The following is a 22,328-nucleotide window of genomic DNA, read 5'->3' on the forward strand; positions in this document are numbered from 1 at the left end:
GCTTTTTTATTAAATTGGTCTGTGGCCCACCTTAAATGTTATGGCCCACTGGTTGAGCCATGGCCCACTTGTTGAGAACCGCTGGTGTAGGATATTATTAGTTTGTATAAGTGATAGCCCATACCTGGGACTATCGAAACTTGACCGATACTTAAGTTATATCGGTGGAAATCTGATATTATATAAATGACGTTTTTGACAAAAATACATAAAATACATCATGCATTTTGCATCACGTTTAATGGGTTTACTTTATTGAATAGAAGGAAACATGTTTTTAGTTAGGTAAGAATCCTGAAGCACCCAAACTGTATTTTTCCCCTTTTTGTTAACTATACGTAGGCATAAAGGCAACAAATGTTTAGCGCTCCGCACGAATATTGAGTAATGTTCTAAAAACTATTCTTCAAGTTGAAATACTCACATCGGTGCTTTAACTGTTTTCTCCGTTTAAAACCTTTAACAACCTATTATTACCTTCGTTCAACCCAGAAATAGAAATGCACAAAAAATGAAAGAACGTCACAAATTTACGTCATACGTGAAAAGAATCGTAAGTGCTAAAGAAATCGAACCTAAATGCATTCGAGGGAGAACGTTCGCGCGAACCGCCAATTTTTTTGCATTTATTACGTTTATATTGACAAATTATTTATTTCGAGTAGCCGTGAAATACTAACCATATGGCAAACAAGTTGTGAGCTATTTACCCATGCCAACAGCCGTACGGTTCGTCAAAAACCATCGTACAGGTTTGCACCAAGCACAAGAATCATATAATGACCTTATCTATCTTAAACTTTCAAGTTGTAGATGTGTCAGTTACCATATAAAGTCAGGATCTTGCGAAATGGTCTTTAGCAGGAAGAGGTTTTCTCAATTTGTGTCAACCTATAAACAATAATATATGATTCATGGGAAAATAATTTGTGTTGACATAGTTTAAACAGGCAAACATTATACATTATAGAGGGGGTGGCCGTGTGCTCACCTTAGATAGGCCTATGCCGTGTACAGAAAGTAAAAACACTAATAAGTAGTTGCTTTGTAAAGTGATATAATTGTTAGGATTTTATGTGTGACTTCAAAAAGAGCTCTATCGGGGACTTTGCCCTGCTGAAAGCTTAAAACATACAACTTAGGTTAGCATAATTCAAACGTATGTACTGTATATTCTACAATTGTGCCACACTAATGTTAAACTAATTTACATAAATCCCGTATACCGTTTGTTCGGTTTAGATCTGCTATACACTTGGTATATGATATACCCGGTTGAAGAACACTGATTTAGATTAGACTTGGACAACAAGATTTGTCTTGGCTTTTTAAAATTATATTATAATTAAAATTAAATTATTTTTGTTTTCCTAAATTAGATTGGAATTAGACCTAATCCTTGAAAACCAGAATTATGAAATAAAATTACATATTATTATTCACAATGAATTTAGTTTAATCACTTTAATATTTGTGCGCTTATTTTTTATACGTTTTAGCATAGCATATATGCTTTCCAGACTAGAAAAATTCCGTTGGACAAAATAGCATTTTTGGTAAGACTTGAAATTTGATTAGAACTAGCAATTCCCAAACTAGATTAGAATTAGCCGCATTTTGCTCTAATTCATTAAATTAAAAAATTAGAATTTTCTAGTTGTCTAAGTCTGCTAACGATTAAACCAAGTACAGAAATTAGTAAACGGAAAATCAGTTTGTCTGCATGTTATATGACAAATATATTTCGCTACTAAAAGCATCATCAGTATCTAAAAACAGAACACAAAACAAATCTAGATGTAAAAAATTAATCCAACAGTAAAAACTCAATTCACAGTTGATTTGAGTTTTATTTTCAGGAACGGAATATGTTTATCATATTTAAACATCCAAACAAACTGATTTACGGATTAAGTTCTGCACTAAATTTAATCTTTATCATTGATGTGCAACCAGAATCGTTTGTTTTTCACCAGTCATTCGGATTCAGGCAGATTCTGTTATTCGAACGAAAATTCAGGTTATGTCCGATAATACCAAACCGGAACCAATATCGGTACCAAGTGACAGTCAGTGACGTAGCCAGCCGAAAATTTTGAGGTGGGCCAAAAAGTTTGAAATTTTTTGTTTAGCTTTTGTCATTGTATTAACTGCCGTAACGAACACAAATAACAATGCTAGCAAACCGTTTCGAGCAGCAACTGACTGAGTGTTAACGCAATACTAAAATACAGTCAAAGAGGAAAAACTGTCTAAAAGTAGTAAAAGTACATTAATGTATAGTAAACGTAATATTAACTACATCGTTTGTGACGTAACAATGCATGACAATTACAGTGTGGCATGCCTGTGATCAAATGTTGTGGTACTGCTCCTAAATGCTACAAAACAAATTATTCAGAGTAAAATATTTATAAATTTTGGGGGGCCATGGCCCCTCAGGCCCCCCCCTGGCTACGCCTATGGTGACAGTATCGGTACTCGCCCGATACTAGGGTGGTATCGGTGCCGATCCAGTATAAATATAATATTGGATTTTAGAATCGGCGTTCGGATCTCATTTTGCTTAAAATACAAAAACCTGTTACAGTTATCAATATTTTATCGCACAGCTTTGAAACAGACGTAACATTTCTAAAAACATGGCAGGCCTAGATTTAAATTAATAAATTATTTCTGCTTTAGACGTAAAGCAAATGCAAGTCTCTTAAGCACGATTTGTTTGTTTGCGCACAAAGCTTAGTGACATGTCGCGCGTTTATTGGCCAGAACAATTTTCAAAACACGGGAGGCGGAAAAAAGGAAAACGACACTTTTACGAGAAAAATGAGCGAAGAAAAGCGGCCGACGGTTCAAGCTACGCGCACCCTATCTTACAACAGTGTGACGTAACAATACAAAGGCAGGTTCTGGAATTCCCAACAAAGGAAAATTCGCTTGATGCATTTAAACTTTTTCGAATGCTACTCTTCAAAAATAGGGCTGTGGCAAATAAGAATTAAGCTACCACAAAGCTGATTAAATAAAACAAAAAGAAATAGGAGTTGTTTGAATGTTACAATAGTTACATTTTAAAGATTTAAATTGATATATTTAAGATTTTGCTCGGTACTGTTGGTAAAAAAGTACAAATCACACATTTTATGAACTTTTTGTGATATAATCATGGCTCCAGCGTTAAAGTTTCAGCAAACACAATCGCCAAAACGGGATGCTGCAAGTTTTTTTTCTGTTCAAAACTGTATCTACAGGAAAATGCATAGCACTGCTAAAGCAACATTGGGAAAGTCCATTTTGTGACGATTACGAGCTACGTATTTCAGTTGGTTAACTCAACCAGCGGTTCTTAACCTGGGGCAATTGGGCCCCGAAGGGTTAAAGGCAATTTTAAGTAAATTTGAAAATATTATAACTGTTTTTCACCAGGGAAACGCACAAACAATAGCAAAGCCTTCAAAAACCTTAAATTTTTACAACTTGAATGTGAAGTATTGTGACAACTGAGTTGTTTTAGTATTAATTGATTGTAGGTCATTACCCTTTAATTTTTGGGTAAGGGAAAAAAAAAACGTTAAGAGCCACTCGACTCAACAAAGCAGGTACAACTCACTAAGCGTGGTATTTTTAAAATTGCCTCTTTCAAAATCACCTGTTTGTGACGTAACAGACCGACGTGGCGACCAATGGCTGGAGAGAATATACAGGGCGTGAAAAGTGTTTTCGCGGCAAAAGAACGCACGAGCAAGTAAAGAATACGGGTTGGACAAAGCTGGAAATAACACAAACAGCAAAAAAAACAAACAAGTTTGCTGCGAAGTAAAGGCGTCGGCGAGGGGAATATTACAGCAACAAAAAAAACTAGCTTTATCAGCCGAAAAAATCAACAAACAAAAAAACACTGGAAGTACGTTTTGGTCGTATTTTTTGGTTTGTAAGTTGAACGCAAGGTTGTTGGTTAACAGGCGAACTGTAGTAATGTGCACATTCGTATAAACCAGTGGTTCCCAAACTTAAATTTTTACCTGGCGGACCCCTATTTGCTTCCTTAAATGACGGAGAAAGCCATTTGTTTATTAATTGAAAAAACTAACAGAGCACCATCTTTTACGTTTTACAGTACTCGTACAAACACTTACATCATATGTTATATTACTCACTATTATTAAAACCCAATAATAAAGATCAGCCCCTGGTAATATAATCCACCAGCCCATGAATTTAGAAGATGTTACGAGGTAAACTACCTCACGGTTCCCAGTTTGAGAACCACCGGTATTAGCTGTCAGACCATCAACTGATTCAATGAAATTATGCTGCCCCTTAAATTTACACCAAACAAACACAGGGCCGAGCGAAATTGCGACCAGAATGGGAAAAAAAGGTTTTAAACGACTTTTAAACCCTACTAATATCAACGAATCTTCCATAACAATGTATCTTTAATCTTTTTAAAGATTTATTTGTATATTTCACAAAAACTGTTACGGTACTTTATGTTGCTAATTCCATTGTGTTATAATCGCAAAGACCCGTTTTCCAGTTTTGTTTTTTTCATTACTGAGGTCTGAGCAATTAAACTTTCACATTATATGTGGAAATTCAGCAGGATGTTGGAGAAACAAATGTAAAAAATATATGCACCTGCTTTAAATTCATTTGCGTCTCTTGTATATGAGAAAAAATATTCTGCTGATTAATTCGGCTTGGCGCAATTTATTCATAAATGATAGAGAAATTATGGAAGGCATGTTATCAATGATTACACAATTTATGAGTTGTACATAGCAATCCTTCAACTTTATAAATCTATAGTTTTTACAAATTAGAAAGTGCATTTTAAATTCATTTCCAAAACATTTATAGAATAAGATTTAAGTATTCATGAATACTTCGGAAATCGTTTTTTGATTTATAAACGAAAGATTTTAGGCAAATTTGAAAACAGACTAAACATCGTTTTTCTTCGGTCATTCATGAAACACAAAAAACATCTTTTCTGCAGCCAAAAAGTCGGCACAGATATTTTTAGGTGGACGGAACAATTAGCACTGGGTGCATATGATCAAGTATCACGTGAGAACAAACCATTCACAAAGGGTGACAGCTGTCGTGTGATCACGAATTATACCACGAAAACACAATGTTGCGTGTTCGTGAAAGCTATGGTGTCTTCACGAAACATAAGATATGAAGCAATTGCGCGATCCCGAACTCGCGTCTCATGAGTCACGCATGTTGTCACTCACTAAATCTGTCACGTATTTCACAAAACCATCACGAAAAACAACATGTGAAGAGCAAAGCCATCACAAAATTACGAAAGCTGCTACGTAATTAGCAACCATTACGTCACCTTGTGATTAGCAAGCCATCAGGTCATCACGAAAACTATCGCGTGATTGGCAACTATTACGCCAATCACAAAATCTGTCACGTGATTAGCAAAGCCATCACGTAATCACGAAAGCTGTCACGTGAACACGACTTGTGTTTAGGGACCAACAAAGTAATTTAGCTGTCTCATGTAGGTCATAGTTCAGTGGTGACGTCACGTTTTTTTGGAGTCGGTGACGTATCGACCGTGTAAATCTTCAGCGCCCTCTCGCGACGATATGAGATCGGACGAGTCGGAGATGACGGTGCACCTGGAAAACAAATTTGGATGACGTCACAAATGTAGCAAAGTATTTCGGTGACGTCACACGAATGACAAGGCATTTGAATGGCGTAACAACTATACAAGACCTGGGCAAAATCCGGCCCGCGTAGCAATTTAATACGGCCCGCGGCTTACTTTTTATCAAACATTTTTAATAAAAATATTTCTTGTTTTCGTAATTTTAGAATATTTTATTGAATAAACTATACATGCAAGGCATCCTCACTTATTCCTATACTCTTACCAGCTTGTCAAAACTAAAATATTTGCAGTTATCTTTCCAACGGAATAATACTTTATGGTGTGTGTATTTCAAATCCCTTAGACTTGATCCGGCCCGGCAAGACATTTTTTATCTTTCATGCGGCCCCTTGTAAAAATGAATTGCCCACCCCTGAACGATACAAACAAATTTAATGAAATTCGACGTTCAACATGGAACCTGTCTGGCATCACAAGTTAAACAAAGGTTGGGTTACTTTGACGCGTAAGTTTCCGTAACCCTAAACTGCACAAGGTTGGGAAAAAGGCAAATAAAAAATAAAAAAACGACCGACTTTCCTTTTAGAATCAACCTGGAATAAGAAGTTTCTTTCCAACAACAGAAACCTACTGTTCATCAATATGGTGAAAAACAAACGATTCTGGTTGTACATTAATGATAAAGATTAAACTAATTACAGAGCTTATAGTAAACCGAAAATCAGTTTGTTTGGATGCCATATGATAAAAATATCTCGCTATTAAATCATTATCTTATGCGAGTTATGTACTTAGTTAAATCTTCATCAACTTGGGATCTTTAACATATATTTTGTGTTTTATTCTTAAAAAATCGACACCATTTGGACAAGCAACTTTAAAAAACGCTCGATTACTCAATATACGACTTTGCATCACTTTGCCACAGAGCACGTGGTACCTTGCTTCCATATGGATCAAAGTATAACTTAACTCCAAACTAGGATTTTTTTTTAAAATGCCTAAATAAGGCAAGAGGTTAGCCAAAAACTGCCTTTATAAAAGAAAAAAAAACACACAGCGGAAAGACGCTTGAGAACTGGCATAATAAAAATAAGCAAATATACTTACTTGAAGATCGCTTGCTGCTAACGCAACTTGTCGAGTCAGACTTCAACTCTTCACTCTTAATACGATTCCTTTCTTCTTCGGGACATTCCCTCAATTCCTCAGTCTTATCCCTAAAATAGCAAAACGGGAATTCAGTAAAAAAATTTTTTTTTACGCATTTGCATATCTGGTAATAAAAAATCCAAATACGCAGTAATAGCCACGATAGACTAAGATCTAAATCGTCTGAATAAGACCTAAATAGACAAAATAACGCCTGAAACTGTATGACGAGGGACGTTTAGAGGACGTCGGCCTTGTATCGGTCACTTTTTGGGATTCAGTCAAAAATAAGTTTTCAGGCTTAGGGATATCTGGTAATATCGGATCATATCCCATATCCGATACTGAGTGGTAGTATCGGTACTTGTCCGATACTAGGCTGGTAAAATAGTAGAACGGCAATTCAGTCAGAGATAAGTTTTCAGGAATTTGGATATTGGTAATATCGGATCGGAGCCGATACCAAGTGATATAGTATTGATACTTGTCCTATACTAGACTGGAACGGGATTTTGTCACAGTTGAGTTTTCAGGGTTATTGATATCCGATAATATCTGATCGAGACCGATAATCGATAACCGATGCCACGTTGAGCTTTTTTCGTCCGATACTAGGGAGGTGTAGGTACCGATCCGATTTTAAACTTTCATGAGCATTTTATTCAAAGTTCTTTGGTCTGTGAAGAATTAATTTTATTTTTTTAGAAAATAGATTGAAAACAACAAAACGCAACTACACTTCTTAACGCTGAAGCGCAAATATGGCTTAATTAACACAAAAAATTTTGTCCTAAATCATTTTTTATCGGCATAAAAACGAATTGTCGGACATTCCGTTTCAGGTTATTCCTAATTTACAGCGTGTTTTTGTACCGCGGGTATTTTTTTTTTAGTCTCGCTATTCTGACGCGAAAATCTTTGAAGGGCTTCGCAAGCCTTCCTAAGGTACCCGGTGTATATATTAATGGGTGCTGTTCTTTGGAAACTATGGTATTCGAGGGTTGCCATACTATTATATGAAAAAATAACTATACATTTAAAGATCTTTCATAGAAAAGTTGTATGTTTTTTTTTAAGACACTCGACAATTTTGTTCGAAAACAAAAAAGTATAAATGCCATAGTCAATACAAATAAAAATATTTTTATTTTTTTTTACTGGACTTTCAAAACACATAATTCAAGCTGAAGATAAAACAAAATAAAAACTTTTTTAAAGACTTTTCAATAGGTAAATCAAGTAAAAGACATTCAAAAACTTTTAAAGATTCAAAGACTTCGCGGCCTGTATTCAGTTTTTTGATAGACTTGTTTAATATTTGTAATGCTGTCGACTCATTTTTGAACTTATAATATAAAAAATAATTTTAGTGATGAAAAAGGCATTGATCATAAAACAAAAAACAACATAATTATTTCAGAAATATTATACAGTTGACCTAAGGCTCTGTCAGAAAACAACAAGGAGTTTTCTAATCTCTACAAAATACCTCCGGCCGCATTAAAAACAATAATAAAAGCTGTTGGTCTTAAAACCATCAACAATATAACTATTTGCGAAGTACTGTATATATGTTGAAGCTAAGAAACAACAAGGAGTTTTCTAGTATCTACAAAAACAGTTTTAAGATAACAATAGCAGCAGTTGCCACTTACTTGTAGAAGACCACAGTCCCATCGTCCGTGAGGTGCAATGAGTAGGTGTGTGGCTTGCGTTCTGTGGGAACCCAGTCCAACTCTTTGTGGGCGTCCAAAACACTGATGCGGTAAGGGAACATGCCGCGACCCTAAGGGAGAACGTTTGACTTGGTCATTAGAAATCGTAAAAAAGGTCGTTTCTCTTTTGATTATTTCATTTTGCTCAATTTAATTTTACTTGGTCATTAAAAAATGCAAAATAGCGTTTAACATGGTCATTGCAAATCGCAAAAATAAATTATTAGCTATGATACACAAATTAAAACAAAAGTTAGGTTTGAATTTTTTGTATGAATTTTTAACACGCACAGTATTACAACATGAAAAAAGTTGAAATGTCATAACTGTGTTATATAACAGAATGCATGTCTGTTAAAAAAAACAGCAATGAAAAAAATGCCCTGTAATTCCTCAGATTCTTAATACAGCAAATAACACAATTAAACCAAAAAAATGGAAAATTAATTTTTCAATTAAAGACTGTAAAGTGTACACTTGTACAGGCTCTTAAAACTGTGCATAGTTTTACCCAAATACATAAAAATAAATAAAAAAAGTGGCATGCATTGCACTCAAAAGTACTAAGCATACGACATTTTAGGCACCTTGTTGCAATAAAAAAACCTTACCTTCGCAACTTGAATATTCTCTTTTTCAATGCCGCTATGTTCGGCCAGTCTTTCGCGCACGTGGTCTGCGGTGTAACCGAGGTAGGACTGGGACGGGTCCTCGTTTAAAACTACTTCGTGGAAATCGTCGAACTGGAGTTCTGTAGGACGCCATCGTCTACACAACAGGACTAGCTGGGAACGCTGCGTCTAAATGTTACAAAAATAAAAATACACATATCTAATAAACCATTAACTAGAAACCCTGTGTCCGCGAAACAGAGTTGTAACTCTGTATATTTTGTATGTTAAATTCAAGCAAATAGCACAGTTCGAAATTTGCTAACATTTATTTAATGTATTACTTTCCTTTTGCGCAACTCGGTTTGGGCAGGGTATGAGTTCGAATCTTACCAGAGGTTAGTTTCACGAACAGGATGCTGCAGGCAACAGTGCTATGGTTGTTTCTCCACTGCTCCCCTATTCATCTTTTTGAACCACTAGACCTGTACGCATATGATTCTAAAACTTACCGACCTAAATTTTATGGCTTTGCAGTTTGTGTTGAAACGGGTATTGAGTTGTTATTTAGGTTCGGTTCGGTTCGGTTAGATTTTTATTGATTCTTTACGAACAAGGATAAAAGTTTAATCTAACGATTAAAAAAACGTTCCCCTAGGCTGGTTAAATAAAGCAAGCGTACACTGTATAAGTTAACCTGGTGATTTGGCAATATAAGTCGAAAAATTGGCATAATAATAAAGTCACGCTCCAAATCAGTACCTTAGGTTCAGGTCCGCTTAAGAACTCCACGAAAAACTCTAGGGATCCGTAAAGACTGATGTCGACTCCAAAGCGGTCTTCTGACAGGAAAACCTGACCTGGACTCCTCCAGGACTTTTTGCGGATTCGGAGTCTGGTGGAAAGAATATTTCGAATATGATTTATGGTGTGTGTTTTATATAAAGTCACTTTTTAGTCAAAATAGCCTGGCAAACCGCCACAACACTAGTTGCACGCTTACAGAGCAACATTGGGCTACGAAATTCTGCACAAGTTCTGGGCATACATTTTTAAGTTAAACTAGTGTACGAACTTCACATAAAATGTAAATAAAGTGCAGTAGGTTCTCAAGCCCCGTGCAGCTGGAAAAAAATACGCTTTGGAGCGATTTTCACGCTTTGCTAAACTCAAGCCCAGTGCAGCTATAGAAACACGTTACGTTTTGGGGCGATTTTTACGCCCAGCTTGGCTCAGCGCAGCTGTAGTGAAAACAATTTCACGCCTAGTGCAGCTCAGATCCGCTAAGTGCAGCTGTAGTGTAAACGGGTCCTAAGCCTAGGTACAGACTTTCCAGTAAATGGCCTGTCTTGCGTTTAGGTCAACAGACGATTCTAAATCACGTCGAAGTTTCGACGTTATATACCAGGGGTGGGCAAATGTATTCAATGGAAGAGCCATTTGCAGAAAATACAAGTACCAGAGAGCCTCAAAAATATTTCAATACAAAAACGCAAAATAATGCAAGTTCAGCAATAATAACAAAATTGTAATATTACAACACGGTAATAACAAAACAATACGCACAATATTTATCAATACCAGTCTTTTGTTTGATTTGCTAATCTCTGAAATATTAGCAATGAAATTGCTTGACTTGCAACTAACTTCAGATTCTATGTCTAGTGTTACGTCATAATCGAAATACTGGCCTAAGTAAAGAAATAAAAAAGAGAAACGTTTATAAACGGTACTCTTGGTAGCCTTAACAATTTTTTTTGAATTTTACGATTGGACTAGAAAAGCCACAAAAAACATGCCGAAGAGCCGCATGTGGCGCAGTTTGCCCACCCCTGATATATACGTTACATGCATGACCCGTTTTGCAACTCTGTAAAAACTAGCTCTACAATCTACATTAAAACCAATTCAGTAAAAGTTTGGTAACTTACAATTTCTTTAAACTAGTTATGGCCGAAGTAAAGTAATGTTATTGTACGGTTGTGCGGCATTACCCCGTGTTGCAATACCCAACAGCCATAAGCTCAAAACATTGAGAACCACTGATCTACAAGGAGTTCACGAGTATTCACCTGTCTGGGTTTGTTCCCTGGATGTCGCATTGCTCAGCGAGATCGTTACAAAGTTGTTTTCTCGCCTCTTCGATCGTCATATCGCGTTGGACGATCCAGTTCATCAGAGGCTTGGCAGTCTTAAAGGAAAATGCAAGAGATTAGGGAACGAAAACTATTCAATGGTGCACGTGGATATCTGTAATCTGGCCTATTTTGGGTCGCACCAAACAACAAGACTGACACAACAATAAATTAAATTTATTTTTACAATATATTTGACAGTCGTTTAAATGTGGTATATGTAGTATTATTTCTAAATTCATTGGTTAAACAAGCAAAATTATCGTGTTATATTGCACAAACTGAAAACGATTTTAAAATTACTATTCCGTTTTTTTATAGTATAACACTGTTCAAATAAAGTCACTCTAGAACGGATGACCCACCAAATAATTACGCGATACTTGTGATTCGACCGAGCCGAGTGAACAAGCCCCAAACTAATCTATAGTCATGCTTACAGCGTAAAACCAAGGTGATACTTTAAAATGCTATCCAATTCAAGTTCGTCATGATAAGTTGCAACAAAACGAGTAACTCGGATACTTGTTACTCGCTCGAATAGAATATTTAGTGCCTTTGGCTTAAATTTAGAAAAACAGCTTAAAGCAACAATATCTGCCAATCGAAAAAACCCTACTCAAATTCTTGTTCTCATCATCATTTAATACTCGTAAATCGAGTAAAATAAATTGCAGCTCAAACAAGCAATATATCTGAAAAGAATTTAGTTTTACCTTTTTTGCATACAATGATATTTTAATAAACTATGGCTGTTACTCGCTATTTCTACTCACTTCTTCTTCGGCGAGTTCGAGTTGGAAGAGTTTACATCTATACTCGTCCTTGCAGAGTGCGCGGCCGAGTCGGACGATAAAGTGAGTTCCGTCGGTTACGAGTTTAAAGTCGTCGGTCAGAGTGAACATTTCAACCTGTGAGACGCAAAATTACGACGCCATTAATGATCCGATTCTGAAATATTTATTTTCCAAACAACATTTGAGGGTGATGCATTTGAAAGTGCTCTTACAGCTTTACTCAAATAATTGAACTGCAAAAAAATTGTTATCAACGAAAGAAAAAAATATGGAATACTTTTTCACCACTAGAATTTTTACTTAATACAAAATCAAAATTATATAAGTTGGGTTACCATTAAGTGCTTAAATTTATTATTTTTTATAAAATTTGGTTATTCTCCTAGTTTTTACACGTTAAACGACTTGCTCATTGCATATTGCGTGTTGGTTATTTTTAGTCGAGTTACTGTTCAGTGTTCATACTTAAAGGCATTTAACAATTTTATCAGTTGAACGTTTATTTTGATGTCAATGACTTAACTGAAAGTTGACTTGCTCCAATACCAACTTTGACTGAGACTTTAACTAGTGAGTTGTTTTTTTTTTGCAAAAGATTTTACTTGTATTTATAAAGTCATTTCAAAATAACTTGTTCAAGTCATTTTCAAAATAAGCGAGTTTAAATATTTTATTAAGTTTAAGGCCTTACCTCCTGTCCGCTTGCGTATTGCTTGTAGACACAAAACCTCCGCGTCGGTGTGTCCACTAAATACGCTAGGTGGCGCTTCAAGGCAAGGAGCGGCATCCGCTTGTCGATTTCAACCGTGAGCACTGGAGCGGAACACAACAATCGGTTTAAAATTTGAAGGTAAACATCGTAAACAACAAACGAGGTTTGCCAAAAATACACCGTGTTGGCAAAATTTAGATATTACAACGCAAAAAATAGTTGTTCAGTGCTGCATATTTTTTTACTTTGTTTTTATACTGCTTTTAGTTTTTCAATCATTTTTACAGAAAAATTAGCAATATAGAGTTTGAGCATACACTGTGAAAAGAACATCACACTCATCTACCTCGATTCAAGACCAGCAATAGCAAACAAGTGTAATATTCACCTTTGCACATGACGGTTTCCACCGCGTCTACATTCTTGGCCACCGACGCTTGCGAAGCCGCCACCACTTTAAAGAAGAAGCTCTTGTGGCTGGGGAAGTCCCCGGTGATCCCCCAGCCCTCGGACGAGTTTGAAATGGTTCTCTCCCGCAAGGTGGAGCTGTTGCGGTTCCGGTTCTTCGACTGGGGGTGAACGGGATCAAAGGCAGACCCCTGGGGCGATTTTACTCCTGTTGATGACGTAGAGGGACCACTGGGGGTCATTTCGTCCAAAAGCGGGACGATCGTGTCCATCGCTTCCCCGTTATCCGGGTCCGCTTCCGTTTCCGTAGTTTGCTCGTCGCCGTTTACCTGCTTCGGTGAATGACCAGGACTTGAAAAGGAAAAGGACTCTGGCTCCTTACTCGCGTCGAAGTCGTCGTACACGCCGCAGGATGGCGCACACGAGCTAGCGCACTGCGGCGTCTTTATGACGTCACTTTCGTCTACCCACGCGACGCTCTTCACCGGCTCTGACGTCACAATCGGCTTTTTCATGCATCCCTGAACCTTTTTCGCCGCCGGGGCGTCCCCTGTTCCCTTGCCGACGTCACCGTCTAGTGTGACGTCATCCGTTTTGTTGGTCGTGACGTCATTATTTTTGACGTCATCGGCGTAGAGCAGCGCCTTGTCGTAGTGTGAAGTTCCGGGCCTCGCGCACGCCACCGCGTGGCCGGGATAGCGCTTGGCACCGGGGCCGGGGGGAATCCCCGCGGGCTCGGGGTCCGTGTAGAAGATGTAGTTGGGGCCGAGGGGGTCGGGGGCCAGGGTGGGGAGACGGTCGGTGGTGTTGCAGAGGGTGTCGGTGCTGTCTAGGGTGGAACATGAAGTGCTGAGGCTGCTGCCTTCGCTAGGGTGGGAATCACCTGTGACGAGAAGTTAAGGGTGGATTTATTTGAGCGCAGAGAAGCGTAACGGGTTTACAATATGAGGACCACTGGCGTGAAGCTTAAGATCGGCATTGGGATTTGCAGGTCATGATTATTTTTCATATAAGTTTTTAAAAATGACTTGTTTACAACACTGCCACCCTCAACTTACTAATTAAGCTAGGGTTTAACAGCGACATTAAAAGTTATATTTAATTGCAATAAATCGACAATTCTATAAAATCTAAAATCTGCTTTTGTCAAAATTTAACAAAAATCAGAACCTACACCGGCGACAAACCGTTACAAGTGATATACACTTCTTAAAATTGACAACTTTAACAAAGCCCTGTTTGTTTGGGATCGCCAAAACTTCAGTGGTGGCAGTACACACCAACAACATTAAATTTAAAACTGCTGCCAAACTTTTAAATTTAAATCTTGTTCGTTGTCGTGGTTAAGCATGTTTGTTACAAAAAGATCACAAAAGTCCAACGTTTTCAAAGTATTAAAATTTAGCAGCCTTGCTAGGGTTGTTCTACTATCCACCCGACCTACTCAAACGTCGACCAAATTTTATAGCGACCCGTACTTTGAGAAACACTTGTATAAGACGCAACCAATTTACCGCCGTGTTTGTATGGGTGAAGATTCTACGAAATGTGAAATCTGCTTTTGTCAAAATCAGGGCTGCGGAGTCGGTTAAAAATAACCCGAGTCCGACTCCGGCCAAAAAAATAAACCCGAGTCCGACTCCGGCCAAATGTAAGATTTCGTCGAGTCCCGAGTCCAGCTCCGACTCTACAGCCTGTATTCCGCCAATGTACGCAACTAAATTAAGGAGGAGTTTCTGCAATACACTCATATTGGTGTCATAATCGACCCACCCGTATTACATGGTTTAAAAATATTTCACCATTTGCTATTACACTTTTACAACTTAAATTTTGCCGCCTTAATAGTTTGATACTGCGCATGCGCACGTCGGACTCGGGACTCGGGACTCGGGTAGTTTTACGCGGTCTTACTCGAGTCCCGAGTGCCGACTCCGGCTTCGCAGCACTGGTCAAAATTGAACAAAAAACAGAACGTACACCGTGGCAAACCGTTATAAATGCTGTACGGTTGTTTTTCAACTTATTTCACACTGAACTACACCGCACATGAGGAAAAATCACTATGACATCACACCACCTATGACGTCATCAATCTCACCTTGCGCGTCATCGTTGTCGCGTGACGTGTCGTCGTCGAAGTCTAGGTCAGTGGAGCCGGGTCCGGAATGGGTCGAGTCGCCATCTTCACAGCGAAGTGAGCTGGTTGGGGAACCCGCAAGTGCGTAACCTGAAGTACATTGAGATGTTAGACCAGGGACTTTTTTTTACCGAGGACCACTAAAATTTTTATTTGCTTCACGTGGACAATAGTAGCCAATAAATTTTAAGAAATTACGTCGCAATATAAATAGACTTCAAAAATCTGCTGCTCCGGCCAAAAAATGTGAAAGCGAAATGGAGTTCAGGTACATTCAGTGCAAAAATGGTTTATTTTTAATTAAACTTTTTTTATTAAAAAATAGATTACCTCTTAAATATACATCAATATTTCAATTGGGCCTTCATGGACCCCCTAAAACTAGTTCACAGACAGTTTAAAAGCCGCTGTGACCAGATCAGCGTTTCTCAACCGTACTCCTCGACTCATGTACGTGGACTTTTTTTTTAATTTATGACTTTAGTAAATATATCAAAATCGACAGGGGCTTGATGTAATAAAAAACACCTTACCCCGTAATTATTTTGTGATGTCCCAAGAAACACCTTATCGTGGCGTAATAACAAACACCTTATGATGACGTCATACAAACACTATATCGTAACGTTATATAAACACTATATAGTAATGTCATAAGGAACATCATATAGTAATGTCATAAGAAACACCTTGTCGTGATGTCATAGAAAACATTAACGTGGTGTAATGACAGACACCTTATGATGACTTCATAGAAACAATATGTTGTGACGTCATAAGAAACACCATATAGTGATGTCATTATATACACCTTACCATGACGTTATAATAGACACCTTATCGTGACGTCATAAGAAACAACTTATCGTGACGTCATAAGAAACAATTTATCGTGGTGTCATAAGAAACACCAGTAAAAGGTTTTGTCAAACATAATAAGTAAACACTCTTCCCCACAATTATCCTTACCTTCAAGTCTTTGTTGAAGCTGGCCTTGGAAGTCGGACGAGAGATGCGAGAATCCTGCTCCGTTGTCGTAGCTATTGTTCCTCCTTCTTTCGGGAGCCACGATATTCTCCTGGATGTCTCCTGGTGGAGGTCCGGAGCGGATCTCGCCCTCGCCCAGCTCCGGGGTCCTCCAGAAGCCCCTGATCTCGTTCTGAGACATACCTAGGGAAATTGGAAGAGTTGAGGCGCGAACCAGTGACCTTTGAAAATTGCACCAATGCATTGGTAAGGAGCGTCAGATAATGGAATTTACGAGAGTTGTGAGTTCAAATCTCGGCATGACATATATTTTATTAAGCAGATAACAAGGAATTGATACATTTTTTTAACAGAAATTACAATGGAATTATGCTTTTAAGGTATGTTCTTATGAGTGCCTCTGAAAGACAAAGTTTAATGGTATGTAGCTACCAAACGTACACCAGAATTTGTATTAGGCTTCTTGTGTAAAAAAAATCGGGCGTTATTAGCGTGAAACTATTTAAACTGGAAAATAAACTATGGCAGGTCCTATTAGATGTTGCTTATAATCGCCAACAATCAAAATAGGTTCAAATGACTATGAACAAGGCGAAAACGCGTGCAAATTAAGGTATAAAGTTTATTAGTTTAATTAGGTTATGTGTCAAGCACATATAAACAGCAGAAAGTTTCTTGTGTTAGTGAAACAGTTGTACACAACACCGCTTTATCAGGTCAAAGAAAGACTTACAATTATTTCGCATTTCGGTGTTGAAGTTAGGAAAACTTTGAAATCGCCATTTTGTGGTAAATCTTTACAGAGTTTGTCGTTTTATACTTTTACAATGCCTAAACTTCGGGTGAAAATTTTTGAAAAACGGCAATTTAAATTGAGCATATTTTAAAAAGTTTCCAGGTTGAAATAAACAATGGATTACAGGAGGCCTTACTTATAATTTTTTTTTCTTTTAAACGCTACAGGACCCAAGATTTAAAATTTTTACGGGGGATGTGACTTATGTAAGGATGTGACTTATGTATAAGTGGCAAAGGCAAAAAACACTGTTAAAATGAAGGCAGGTTGTAACCATTTCCAAATTTGCAAAAAAAAACACATGGGATGTTGCGAAATTTATAATAAACTTTTGCAGAATTTTTTCCCGGTCACACATTTTATTCAAACAACACTCCATGCAACAAAAAACATTTTTATTTACTGCAGTCGTTATTGGAATGGCACCCATCAGGTCCGTTGCCCCTTATGGGTGAAACAGGGGGTTCCGTGACCCCGTCGGGGGCAAATTCTTCGCTGCCGGGGGGAGGTGCCCCGTTGGCGCTGCTGCCACCTAGTGAGCCGACCCCCTCGTCGCTGGAGGAGCCAGAGAGGGTGCGAGCATCTGAAGAGGATTTGTCCTTGATGTCAGTGGTGGGAGATTGTTCGGTGTCTTTGGATGGCGAAACTGAATCGTTGTCTTCTGTTAAAGTAAAAAGAATACTGGGTTGTTTAAAAGAAAAAATGGCGAGTAGTTTTAAAACAAATCGGTCTGGGTAAATAAAAAAAGGTCGAGTCTTTTAAAACTAGAAAATACGAGTCACTCTAAACAAACATGACCGAGTTGTTTGAAAATTAACATGGTCAAGTAATTCAGTGTTGGGAGATTGCTCGATGTCTTAAATAGGGAAATTGAATCGTGGTCTTCTGTTAAAGTTAGGAAAAATACTGTGCTGTTTTTAAAAGCAAAATGGCGAGTAATTTAAAAATAAACCAGTCTGGGTAAATAAAAAAATGGACGAGTTATTTCAAGAAGGTCGAATCCTTTGAAACTCGAAAAGACCACGTAATTTAAAAACAGAAAAATCATACATATTTTACCTTGCAAAAGAGAAAGGCATTTTAGAATATTGGTTTAAAGAAAGGCATTTTACGATAATGGCTTTGTAATAAATACAAGATTGCTGAAAGTTATTCTCAATTATGGTATTTAGCGACCTTGAAAATAAATAAATAAATAAATAAATCGGGCATTGGTGTCGGTCCGAAAATCGATTTCGGTCGATCTCTAATATTTACACCAAGAGCCGAAATCATAAAGCAGAAGACACAAATGTGAAGAAGTAATGTTAACCTGCTGGAGGAAGTGCGATGTTGATGGTGATGATGTTCGCCATCCGATCAATGATCCCCCAGAGGATCGTGTCCTCCAGGTAGATGGGATGTTGCTCTCCCACCAGACGGGCGTCCTCTTCACTCAGGATGTCAACGAAGACCTGGAGGAGATAAAAGGAAGAAAGAATGAGATCCTTGAAAAATGGAAAAAGAATCATGCAGGAAGGCACAGCAAAACGAAAGCGATGGAAAACGAGGCGATAAAAGCATGAGATTTTGGAACAATGGGAATTATGCAGGATAATTGTTTTTTTTTCATACGAGAACACAACAAAACGAATGCGGTCGAAAAGAGGGTCAAGATAGAACACATGTCAGAAAGCGGTGATTTCGCAGGGAGGCATTTAAAGACAGCTCGGAATTCGGGCTTTCTTGAGATAAAAAAAGCATGAGATCTTGGGAGAATGGGAAGGGAGAAAAAACTGTTGTTGAAACTTTATGCCGGGGTACGATTTTCTCACCCGCTCAGCAATGCGAATGCAATTCGTTCTGGGCGAGTTCCCCTTAGGCTAAAATTAGTAACACTTTCGTACTATTTTTGCCCGTTTTCCCTATGAAAACCAGCCCAGCTTGTGGTGAGGTTCGAACTCACAACCTCTGCCATACCGGGATCGTCGCTCTACCAACTGAGCTGGGCAGGCTCCGAAGGTAGCACGTCCAGAAACTGCCATACGGTGAGGTTTGTCTAGCCTTGCTCAGGTTGGATGACAATTCCAAACTGATTTGGCAATAGCTTTCCTAAAGTCCAGTGCAACAAACGGCATCCTGAAACTATATTTCCCTATTGGTATGCTAGTAATCTTATAGATAGAACCAAGATTAAAATAGAATGTCGCCTAATAAAAAAAACTAATAATAAAATATACAAGTAATAAAAAGGTCTTAACCCTATTTATAAAATTGTTATTTTTCTTCTCAAGCCAGTTAATTCCTAATGCTACGTAGGAAGCTGTTGTTTGTTGCAGTAATACTAGAACCTTACCTTTGCGCTTCTGTAGAATCCCTCCTGCTTTAGGGTTCTGTTGATGGACTGCATGAGGTGACATTCACCGCTGTATTTCTCGTAAGCGACAAGCAAGCGGAGGGGTGAGCAACGAATTCGCTGCAAAGTAGATCGCGTATGACACAGTGTTGTAATGACTTAAGTCAATTACTTGACTTAAGTGCCCTTAAGACACTGTTTTCAAATGACTTGACTTGACATAAGGCGTTTGGACAAATTACTTGATTAGATTGAAGCCTTTTTGACCAAAATGACTTGACTTGAGTTAAGTCATTTCAACAAATTACTTGACTTGACTTAAGTCTTTTGAACAAATTACTTGACTTGACTTAAGTCTTTTCAACAATTACTTGACTTGACTTAAGTCTTTTGAACAAATTACTTGACTTGACAGTCTTTTTAAAAGCTTACAAGCAAAATTGCTAGAGCAGACAAAAATATATGTTGAGAAATTGAGCCACAATAGTTTTTAAGACTTGTGTGAGAAAAAATTGGATTTGGCAATATAATAAAATGCTTTTAGTGAAGCAAACCTCTCATCTATATGAGGAAAAGTTGTAAGTCACAAGGCTAAGCAAATAACATTTGTTTAAATGCAGAAAAAGAAGTCAACTTACCTGAGCGATGTTGCTCTTGAGTTGCATGACTGTGTGGCGCTCAGCCGCCCTTATTATGATTGGGTCGTAGAAACACATATTGTTGGGGTTGGCAACATAAACCTGGAAGATATAACAAGGATTGGGTTTAGTTGGGTTTATTTTCACTTCAGCAAGATCACCAAACTATGGCCCGCGGGGTCAATTATTCCGGCCGGCGGCATACTTCCTTAATGATGACGTAAAGTTGAATATTTTATTGTCTAACGCAATTCAAAACTAAATTTTAATGAAATTTAAAATTGTATGACAATTTATTAAGGTCAACTACAGTTGTTACTGCATAGCTGTTTACATTTCCTTCGTATGAGCATATTTAATGTAATAAAGTTAAAGATATGTTTTTATCCAGCCCGCGGTCGCAAATCCTAAAAGTTATCCAGCCCTCTTTATGAAAAAAGTTTAATGACCTCTGAGATCGAGCAGGGGTTCTTAAACGGGGGTCCAAAGACCCAGGTTGTTAAGTGGACTAGTGTTAAGAGGTCTATATCGGCCAAATAAAACCTTTTATTACTAAAAAAATTGAATAAATTAAAAAAGAAATTGCATTTTTCTCGAATACACTTAAACCAGTGGATCCTAACCTTCTTATAGCCGCGGACTCCTTCAACAAAAACCTTCGTGTAAAGATTCGTGTATAAACATTAAAAAATACCACAAAAAGAAGACGCTATATGTGAATTAATTGTGTCCTTTAGTCGTATTTCGGCAAAATTGTGTACTACTAATTTATTTCGGCAAAATTGTGTACTACTAATTTATTTCGGCAAAATTGTGTACTACTAATTTATTTCGGCAAAATTGTGTACTACCAGCGAATCGAAATTTACTATTCATTTAGGACTCTTCTGATTTAGCCGAAGAATATTGATGAAACAAAAAAACATTAAAAAATGCAAAAGGGGGAATTACTACAACATTTCTTCCACTCTCAAAATATTGTACTTTACCTTTACAGTGACGCCTCCCGGTTCGTAGATTTCGAATCTCTCACCAAGCTCCCTCGTCTCCAACAGAAGATCGAACAGGTACGCCGTGCGCACTCCACCTGTGACGTAACAAAACAGAAGCAGATAAAAAAAAGTAAGCACTCTATGAGGAGGTCTTAACAAGTTAAATAAGACCAAATTAAAGTAAGTATTCTATAAGCAGACAAAAAAACGTTCTATGAGCATTGAGCAGGTTTCAATGAGTTGAATAAGAGCAGATTAAAAAGGTATTCAATAAGCAGATTAAAAAAATAAGTGTACTATTAGCATTAAGCAGGTCTTAACGAGTTAAAGAAGAGCAGATTAAAAAAGAAAGTATTCTATAAGCAAATTGAAAAAAGTATGTATTCTATGAGCAGATTAGAAAAGTAAGTATTCTATGCAAAGATTTTAGTAAGTTACGTACGAGCAGATAAAACGATAGTTCAAAGGTGAAAGAGCCTTACCCAGCATCTGGCTGAAGGTGTTGTGTTCCATATCGTCCCTCCCGATATCGTACGACCGATCAAGAACGTCGTTGATGTGATCGTACTTGACAAGTCGGCATCGCTCCACCGGTACCACGTTCGGGTCTGTCGATATAAGTCAGTGACGTCAAGGGTATGACGTAATCATGGGCGGTTTATGACGTCAAACGTAATGGCGCTTGTGCTTAACGCGTTAGAATGGGAACTGTTTGGTCTATGTAACCAAGGTAATGAAAATCGAACATATTGTATGCAAATCAACACGATTTGGACACACTAACTAAAATACTGGAATATGTTTGCCATTTTTCCAGCTTAAAAAATGGTATACTGTTAAAAATTCCTCAAATGATTGGTTAGTATTAGAACGCTTAGTTCTGTTTCTGTTAAAATTTTGATGAGTTTTTTCAAAATCCTCCTCATATCCTATGTCTGAAAGCGTTTTTTCAACCATTCTAATTATGGGCTTGAAAGTTGTGAAAGCCACGAACAGTCTGTTTCCACCAACGTGGTTCGAAAAATTCGATCGGCCATCCATTATTTATTCGCTAAGCAGAACGCGCGAGTAAATTACAAGGACAAAATAAAACACTTGGCTAAAAAAAGGACGCAGCCTTTTTTGATTACGCTTCGTTTATGAAAAAACTAAGTATTGCCTTTGATGATTTCCAAAAAATATTATAAATTCCAAGAATTATTCTTTATACCTACTTCGTTCATAGATTGTGCTACGCTAATTCGTTTATCTTTGTTAGCCACAAGTTTA

The 22,328-nt window shown here is 37.6% G+C and overlaps 1 protein-coding gene across 1 annotated transcript in view; it reads right to left on the bottom strand.

Moving 5' to 3' along the window:
* Positions 1-3,982: 3,982 nt before the first annotated feature.
* The window catches only part of LOC146158167 (ubiquitin carboxyl-terminal hydrolase 47-like), a 41,734-nt gene continuing 23,388 nt past the window's right edge, over positions 3,983-22,328 (bottom strand). The window contains exons 16-32 of the mRNA XM_083383982.1: positions 21,542-21,667; positions 21,057-21,154; positions 20,068-20,169; positions 19,430-19,549; positions 18,407-18,548; positions 17,498-17,755; positions 16,281-16,481; positions 15,273-15,401; positions 13,152-14,054; positions 12,743-12,864; positions 12,031-12,165; positions 11,192-11,310; positions 9,882-10,014; positions 9,120-9,308; positions 8,449-8,579; positions 6,752-6,861; positions 3,983-5,645 (exon numbers count right to left, since the gene is read on the bottom strand). Coding sequence (XP_083240108.1) covers positions 5,530-5,645; positions 6,752-6,861; positions 8,449-8,579; positions 9,120-9,308; positions 9,882-10,014; positions 11,192-11,310; positions 12,031-12,165; positions 12,743-12,864; positions 13,152-14,054; positions 15,273-15,401; positions 16,281-16,481; positions 17,498-17,755; positions 18,407-18,548; positions 19,430-19,549; positions 20,068-20,169; positions 21,057-21,154; positions 21,542-21,667 — 3,134 coding nt within the window. The 3' untranslated portion in view covers positions 3,983-5,529. The remainder of the gene's footprint in view (positions 5,646-6,751; positions 6,862-8,448; positions 8,580-9,119; positions 9,309-9,881; positions 10,015-11,191; positions 11,311-12,030; positions 12,166-12,742; positions 12,865-13,151; positions 14,055-15,272; positions 15,402-16,280; positions 16,482-17,497; positions 17,756-18,406; positions 18,549-19,429; positions 19,550-20,067; positions 20,170-21,056; positions 21,155-21,541; positions 21,668-22,328) is intronic.

Source organism: Ascidiella aspersa, chromosome 3 (assembly GCF_963924565.1).
Source record: "Ascidiella aspersa chromosome 3, kaAscAspe10.2, whole genome shotgun sequence".
Lineage (NCBI taxonomy): Eukaryota > Metazoa > Chordata > Ascidiacea > Phlebobranchia > Ascidiidae > Ascidiella > Ascidiella aspersa.